Source organism: Trachymyrmex septentrionalis, unplaced genomic scaffold (genome assembly GCF_001594115.1).
Source record: "Trachymyrmex septentrionalis isolate Tsep2-gDNA-1 unplaced genomic scaffold, Tsep1.0 scaffold171, whole genome shotgun sequence".
Taxonomy (NCBI): Eukaryota; Metazoa; Arthropoda; class Insecta; order Hymenoptera; family Formicidae; genus Trachymyrmex; species Trachymyrmex septentrionalis.
Window position 1 is genome coordinate 232,783 of NW_017304876.1, and position 8,793 is coordinate 241,575.

The 8,793-nt window shown below is 34.4% G+C and overlaps 1 protein-coding gene across 6 annotated transcripts in view; it reads right to left on the reverse strand.

The window, feature by feature from the left end:
- LOC108746461 (protein purity of essence) overlaps positions 1-8,793 on the reverse strand; it is a 24,625-nt gene that overhangs the window by 12,800 nt on the left and 3,032 nt on the right. For 2 of the 6 annotated variants that reach the window (XM_018483250.1, XM_018483255.1), the window contains exons 6-17: positions 8,431-8,668; positions 8,199-8,316; positions 7,586-7,764; positions 7,236-7,404; positions 6,896-7,122; positions 6,667-6,790; positions 6,214-6,440; positions 5,618-5,827; positions 813-5,321; positions 581-738; positions 325-468; positions 192-239 (exon numbers count right to left, since the gene is read on the reverse strand). In XM_018483250.1, coding sequence (XP_018338752.1) covers positions 192-239; positions 325-468; positions 581-738; positions 813-5,321; positions 5,618-5,827; positions 6,214-6,440; positions 6,667-6,790; positions 6,896-7,122; positions 7,236-7,404; positions 7,586-7,764; positions 8,199-8,316; positions 8,431-8,668 — 6,351 coding nt within the window. The remainder of the gene's footprint in view (positions 1-191; positions 240-324; positions 469-580; positions 739-812; positions 5,322-5,617; positions 5,828-6,213; positions 6,441-6,666; positions 6,791-6,895; positions 7,123-7,235; positions 7,405-7,585; positions 7,765-8,198; positions 8,317-8,430; positions 8,669-8,793) is intronic. The other 4 variants (XM_018483253.1, XM_018483252.1, XM_018483251.1 and 1 more) reach the window with 4 other exon arrangements.

Genomic DNA, 8,793 nt, shown 5'->3' on the forward strand with positions numbered 1-8,793 from the left:
AGTTTTAAAAACATTTAATAAATTGTTACCAGAACGTGTTTCCCAATCACATAGATAGTCAGGTACAAATTTTTTTGATAAAAAGGTATCTATTATTTATAAACTATTTTTGGACTAACTGGTAGCACCAATTGCCAAATCTATTTCTCTACTTGTTTTCACAATAATAAAATTATGTTATATATTCTTACCTTTCCATGTTAACCGAACTATCCTTTGTCGTTCTGATACAATATATGCTTGGATTAAAGAATACTTTCTTTATAAAATAATTGACTTATTTTATGTACTTCATATACTTAAAAAAATATTCTATTAACGTACTTGTTCATTGAGGATAATGGCGCAGAAACGATAGTATTATCAGTTTCATTATTAACTGTCGTCACTGGTGCAGATGTTGGTGGACAAGATTGAATCTCTTCTATTTCTTCGGGCCATCCAAATACATCCTTAGTTTTACCATATCTGTATAAAAGAATAACAAAGTAATACACTAATAGCAAGATATACAATTAGCCATGTAAAATTTTACGTTTGCGTTTAAAAAGACATCCAATAGTATTGTAGTCATACTAACATTTTGATGGAATCGACCATAATGACACCCTCTTGATCTTGGCTTGGTCCAAAAGTGATTGTCAATTTTTTATCAGCTTGAAGACTTTCTTCCCTCGTTAAAGGTATGTCGAACCATCGGCTTCTAGTTAGTGTAGTCCGAATACTTCTGCCAAATACCTTTACAGATAATTATAAAACTAATTAGAATTAAAAAGATCTTTGCATATTACAGTAAACATATCTCGACTCACCTCAACGTATAAAGGTGCCTTTTGAATATCCTGATTACCGAAAAGCACTCTTATTCCCGTCATTACTAAAATCACGTCGTTATTCGTAACTTCTACGTTAAAGCCCATAGATTTCGTGGAGACCACGTACATTCCAGTGGTGTTTAAACGATGCTTAATCTGCGCGACATTATAAATCTGCAGTAAATCGTTGCCGCCGAACTCAACGTCGTTCATCACCTGACAATGTTCGAAGAAATCAATGGGAAATGTGACAGATCCTGATGGTTTTCCCAACTTATTAGTTTTCTTTTTCCGTGTTGGCTTGATACCAGAAGGAGGACTAATTGGTTGCACAGTAGGCGACATCCAAAATCCGGTCTGCTCCATACCGGCCATATAAATTCTCAAACTTCCGTCTTCGCACAATAATATCAGTGTTGTGCGATGCTCAGCATTCGAACTTGGATGTCGAATCGCGACCATATCCATAATTTTTGCCTTCGCGGGCATAATTTTGATCTCTTGTATCATGATTGTATCAGGCTTGATCATCAGTATTACTGGATTATTACTGGTCTGCAAAATAGAGCAGACCAATCCAGGATGATTCGCCACCTCGCTCCATTGACACAATGGTTGCGGCTGGTTATTGTTAGATTTATTGCCATTCGTTTTGTTACTGGCGAGATTAATTTGGAATACTACAGTTATGTCAGAGTCCATGTGTTTTAGCGGCGCTATGAAACTCTTGCCACAAACATAACTGAAGAATAATAATTGTAAAGAATGAGAATAATAAATGGAGACACCTCCACCGCCCACTTGACCAGTGTCTTTTATTTCCGGATGATAAACGTCTAGTGTGTTTGTCACATAGAAAGCACCATGCTTGGCTTGACTTTCCTCGTCCATTACTTGGCTGTAAATAAATCCGGCAGAAGACATGAGTAACATGTGGAATGTACCGTCTTCCGCATGCATAAATGTGCAATCTCTAATTTTTCCCGTCGGCACGAGGAAATAGTACTGTGGACTTAAGGCGTCCTTTCCCAAGTCGTAAATTTTAACAAAGTCAGCAGTGACTAGTGCTAATTGTGTCTGTGCGCCAGGAAGCCACAGTGCCTTAATAATAAAGTTTCCACTTTCGAGCTGTGGATGTAACACCAGATGATCGGACACGGTTCCAGAACTGTTAAATGTAAGCACGTGACAATCCTTGAAACCACAAACGGCCAAGAAGTCCTCATTCCACTGATTTCCAGTGACCGAAAGAACAGTAAAAGGTACTGGAGCCGAAGCGAGCCTTGTTAGAGTTAACTTTCTTTTAGAAGAATCTGCTTGTTTTAACAGTGCACTAAGTTGCAGCACTGTTATCTTGCCCTTTTCATGTGAGACAGCTAAGTGCTGTCGTTTACCATGCGGAGACGACAGACAACACATAGCAACACGTCGTATCATATGAGCGGACAGTAATTGTCTAATCGTTTGACCCTGATCTCCCGAATAATTCATTCTAACGTTTTCAAACGCGCCTTCCTGGGATCCCAAAGTTGGTAACATAAGCTGATCCGTATGCTCAAACTTTTTCTCGAGTGTGTGTAAGCGTTTAAGTGCTAATTGAGCTCGTGCATGACAACCAACTGGTGAATACCGTTGGCAAGATGAATCCACTGCGGGTACCAACACGCGCATCAAATCTACCAATGAAGATACTAATCCACTTTTCGATAATTGAGAATGTATCCAATCCTTAGATGATTCTAATTGTTTTGCTAAATATACTTGTCTTTGAGTATCGCGTCCGCTTCTCTCATGTTTATCATACAAGTGCACAGGACTAGATGCTCTTCGGCGTAAGCTGCTCGTGAGGAGCAGGTTACTTTCCGTGGGTGCACCAGCATTGTTATATGGCATATTATTGCCTACTTGATGTTCTGAACTTTGCGGACTACGTTTTGTCAGTGCTTGGCACGATCCATCATCTTTAGCACCACAATCGCAGAAGAAATTTCCGTATTTGGCATATGTGACATCGTGACCACGATGACAGACTCGTGCACATACCGTGCAAACTCCAACTCCATCGACCATGTTGCATGTATGACAATGGTACCAATGCTGATTCATAAATTCTTTTTGCGTGATCGTAAAAGTGCATAGTTTGTTGCAGAGACTGTCTTCATCCGAATCTTCAGCCGCGCTATCATCATCGTCATGCGGAATTTCATCTACCCAATCGCTATCATTTAAATCGTTATTTGGTACAGTACCTTCCCATGGTGGGCTAATGGCTCGATCTTGGGATTGTGCCTGCTGTGGGCAAATCGCACCCACTATGTCGGTTATGTAATTTAATATACAACAATCCGCTTCGATGTATGGCGATGGTTTGTCAAAAGACTGCGGATCCTTGTTCATTATCTGTTCTTTACAAAGCTCGACCCATTCAATTGCAGCTTTGAACAGTAACGTATGTCCTTTTTCTAATCCAGCATCAGCCAATGTAGACATAATATGCATCAAGTGTACAAATCGATTGCCTTCAATAGTAGGAGATAAAATATGATACGTTAATGGTATGAGAACTTGAAGAATGGTTGTAGATACGTTCGCGCTAAAATTGCTTTTATCTTTTACTATGTAATTCGTAAGTGCCCGCAAGAAGCGACTATTTTCATGAATCGTAAGCTGCTCGTCGTTGCTCGTAGTTGCAGGCTGATTGTTAGAACCATCGGAAATGACCCAATGAGTTTGTTCGTTATTAGATGCATTATTTCTTTCATCCGGTTTTTGACTATCTTCTGATGTACCAGAAACAGTTACCAACGTATTCGCAGTGCCGACTGTGGGCGTTTGTATATTCGTTGTAGAAATAGTCGCCGGGACGTTTGTTACTCCCAATATAACGTGTCTTAACCACGTTTGTAATTTCTCATCTTCGACATTGGCAAAACTAGCCACTGAATTGCAAAGACGATCAAGCGATCCATCACCTGGTTTTTCAGTCGTTTTGAATAACGCGCTGAAAAACTGAAAAACGTACGTGCTAAACTGTGGTGAAGCTTGAGATGATGTTATAGACAATAACACAGACACAAGACTACGATTCGAGTCAGGAGCGAAGAACAAGTCTAAAGCTTTACATCCAAGAGGTTTTTCCAATAATCGCTCCCAATATTTTATACATTGATCCAAGATATCCTCATCGATAACAACTTTAATGGATCCATCTGTATTATCGGTATACTCAATTATCAGATTGTAAGTATGATTTAGTACAAACAAGTGTTCGCGCAAGACCCGCGCCTCATTATCATTATCCTGCCCTAATAATTTGGTCAGAGTGTTGGTAGCCATTTCTCGTAGATAGTCAGTACGAGCATCCATTGACAATGAAATGAGAATATCCACGGCTTGAGAATGTATGTCGGATTGTGGTTCCGGGGCTGTTGCGGAAGTGATGTATTCCATCATAAATGAGACCAAACAATATAGCAAATTCTTCAATGATGGATTAATAGAGAACGTTGGATGTTCAGATAAGGATTTGACATGGTAATTTACAGTAGTGAAAATATAGCTTTCTGCCGGTATTATATCATTTGCATATGTGTTCGAAGCCACAGGAGCAAACGCAATACTGTTCCATTTGTCCAGTGCGGATTTAACGCAACTCGGCAAGAATGAAACTAATGTCGATTCCGTTTCCCAATTGGCACCTGCCATTGATAAAATATTATCTAAAATCAAATAATCCCGCATACCATATTTTCTATGTTCTTCAACAGATTCAAATGTATGATACAATATGTTAGATCGACACGATAACAGAATGGCATCTGTCACTGATAAAATATGCGGTAGAATCTCGATTATCATTTTAGTCCTGTTTGAAGGCACAGAATCTGCATTTTGCGTACTTTTGGAGGTTTCAATATTCTCAGTAGAGTTTTTCGATATGCTCTCATTCATAAGAACTTGCAGCTTTCCTACAACTGCAGCCAGTATACATAATGAACCAAGTTTTGGCAATGATGCTTTCGGCATTATTTTGTCAGTAGCGTTATATTCAGGTTTAAGTGAAATAATACAATTCTTTGCAAGGGTAACGTCATATTTAAGAGAATTTACGGTAGATGATACTGTTTTTAATAAATTTTCCGCATATTGCGTATACATTCCTTGCTTCACTAAACAGTCTTTCATCCAACCGGTGAAAGTCTTATACGCAGCTCTTGGTCCCCATATCAACGAATGAAGCAACATAGGTCCAGCTGGTATCTCCTCACCAAGAGCAAGTTTGTTCATATAAGGAGTTGAGGGAGGTAACATTAATAATAAATCCCAACATATAGAAAAGCAATATTGAATTGCACACAGTCCAGTAAATGTAATTTTTTCTTTGTTATCAGCACCGCTTTTTCTGTGCAAATCAGTTTGGTTGAGTACATTCAGAATATCGATCAATGCATCAACTAAAAGAGGATATTTCATTTTATCTGGAGTGCCCAAAATAAAATTACAGGCCTGTAAAGCATAATAAATATATTTCATGTTATATAAAACTTTTACTTTTATAGATAAAAAATTCGATCATGTTACATAGAGAATAATTTTTTGTTATATTAATTATTTAAATTAGATTTTTTTATCATAAGATTGTTAAAAGTAGCATGTCAAATTAAAATAGATGAAAATAAAGATTCTTAATATTGTTTAAAATAGATGAATGTTGTCAACAATACAGTATTATTTGAATCATAAAAATTGCTTCCATAAATTGTTTTTTTTTTAATAATAACTAATTCTATTGCAAAACGTACCAATCCATCCAACTTTGGTGCGTCCTGGTTATTAAAATCAGTCCTTGATAAACTATAAAAACGTGGTTTCATTGAAAACTCATCTTGTGAACCATATTTACGATAATTATCTTCTATTTCTACCCAAGGAGTAAAAGCCCTGGCAGTCTGTTTATTTCCATCTTTTGTATCACATACTAAGCTTGTCGCGGAGAATAGATTCCATTGTACCTATACGAAGAAAAAAAAATGAATACAATTATTGTTAAAGAATTATAATTATTATTAAAGTGTCATACTTAATATGATAAATGTACAAGATGTTTACTACCACTCAGGCAGCACTTTTGCACTGGCGGCCCTGATATCTTGCTAACTCAATTATATTTTGAGATAATTTCCTTTAGCATTTTATAAAATTGTCATTACAAAATCACAATTAAATATTTACAGATAGTAAATTATTAAATAAATTAAATAAGCTAAACATATTTTTTAATATTTTAACTTATTTAATTTAGTAATTTACACTGTAATGTAATGATAATCTACATATATAAACATGCCGTTTATAGATTTATAAATATGGTGTAATAGATATGTAACAAATGTCTTACTTGTTCAAGCAATACTGGATGTGCATCATACAGGTGCTTCATCATATATTCAAGTAATAGCAATAGTCGAGATAAGTGCAAAAGTTGATAATCTTTCATTGGCGTTTTAACTGCTTCACTGCAACGAACTGCACCACTCCCAGTTACAAGTAATACAGATTTTTTCTGCATTAAATTTAGAGAATGAAATAGAAAGAGAACTAACTGGGCATGTTCAACATTCAAATCTGCAAATGTACATTAATATTAAGTATATAACATAAAGTTAATTAATGAAATATTCTAAATAATATATTAAAAAATTATATTAACAATTATATATTTACTAAAAAAGGAAATACAAAAATAAATATACAACTTATACAACAATAACTTAATTAATTAAACTAAAAAACATTTTCCTGCCTAAAAAAAATATAGATATTATATGATATAAATTTGAAATTATCCTACCTTCATTTTCAGCTTCATACGTAATCTGAGGATTGCATACATTTTCAACCATAGTTGTTACTAACCGATGCCATATGCTTATACACGCAGCTTCCCTTTCTAATTGAGGTTTAAGCAATAATACCTAATTATAAAAATTTTTTTTAATGTAATATGTGCTTGGTACATTAAAATTAAATATTATTCTGAAGAATTTTAATGCAAAAAACATCATTAAATCATTATGCACCTGTGCTAGTACGCTGAGAGTTCGTGGATACACTTGAAGAGGCCACGTGGTAGAGCTATTGCTTTCTGTAGACCAAGGACTTACTCCCAAATGTTGAAGCAAGGTATTTTGCAAAGATTCGCTTAATGTATTCCATGCGAGTAAGTTGTGAGTATAACGACTTAAAGCTTGAGAAAACTCCGAATACATAGTGCCCAATGTAGCACCATAAAATGCAGAAATTGTGCCTAAAAATGGAACTTTATACTATAATACTATACTTTTAATGTAGAATGTAGTAAATATAAAAATAAATATTTCAATATAAAATATACAAAAAATTCGGTAACTATAAATTTACCTGTTTCTGTTCTAGCTGTTTCATGATCTAGATCTCTTATAATTGCTGCCAATATAACCATTTGTTGCTCAACTAATCCATTAACCACATATTCTCGAACGTATGTACTTCTGCTACCGATTAAGTGCTTATTCATGAATTGAAATATTTTTGTTGCAAGTGAAATGTACTGTAAAGAAAGGAGAAAATTAATAATTTATTTGTTAATTTGTAGCAATTATAAATATTAATACGTAACAAATATAATATATATACATAAATAATATATTCATATCAAACATTTACGTTATATCTCATAATATTTATTTTTGTAGACTTTAGAAAATAATCATATAATTATAGAAACATACACCATGTGGCTCTCGATTATCAGGAACTATGGTAGTAATGGTAGTGCGCTCTGCGCTTGCTTCGTTATTTGTTTCTTTATTAGCATTTGTTGAAGGCTCGTCCGATGGAGCAATGGTTTCCTCAAACCATAATCCCAAAATAGGTTCGCTGTCCTCCTCTGCCGACATAATAGTTTGTTCTATATAGCGAATATATATCAGTGTATTAATAAAATTGTCTATATGTAAATATTAATGTAAGCATTTTGAAACTGCATCTAAGTGTATATGTTACATACGATTACAAGTTTACAGAAATTATCTTAAAATTAATTTTCACACATTAATAGTAGCATAATGTACATACTATTCACGGAAAATTAATTTTTTGCGTGCATTCCATAAAACTATAAAAGACACAGTAAATAGCACTTATATGTTTCAACATTCCTGCTGGCAATGATAAAAGAAAAATTGCAAAAAAAAAATAAAGATTATTTTGTAGCACGCGCGTGCGCGTGTATGTATGTGTATTCTAAATATATCTTTCATAATCAATTTACTATTACATAGTAAAACTAAGTTCATATAAGTATAGTATATTATAATATATTAGAGTTGCACAATTTTATACCCTCATCAGTGGAATTTTCTGAACAACTCAAAAGATCTTCATAGTACGTAGTAGAATCTGATTGACTCAACGCATCTCCTTCTAAAGGATGCTTTTGTACTCTTTTCAATGTACATGCCTAAAGTAGATAAAACACATATGAATATCATTTTATTAATATAAATATATTAATAAAATATCACATTATCGATGTTTTAATATTAATGCAAATGTATATAAAATAATTCAATACCTTTCTGTAACTAATAGTAGCCAGATAAAATAGCAAGTGATTTAATGGCACTGCTTGTAGGAACGTTATTGCTCTTTGCAATGCTGTAGCAGTAGACAAAATATCCAGCGGTGCTGGGTCAGGAACTGCCACAACCACATCGGAATTAGCTTCAATAGATACATCTTCCAAAAGCGCGCTCATTAAATTCAATGCATGGGATGCCAATGCCACTGATAATACACCAAATCCTTGTTGTCTAATTATACAAAAATGTTATATATATATATATGTACATATGTATGATATATACATATATGTATATACATGTCTCGGCGCTAAGATACATAAAACGACTTATTAAAATTATAAAAATACATTAAT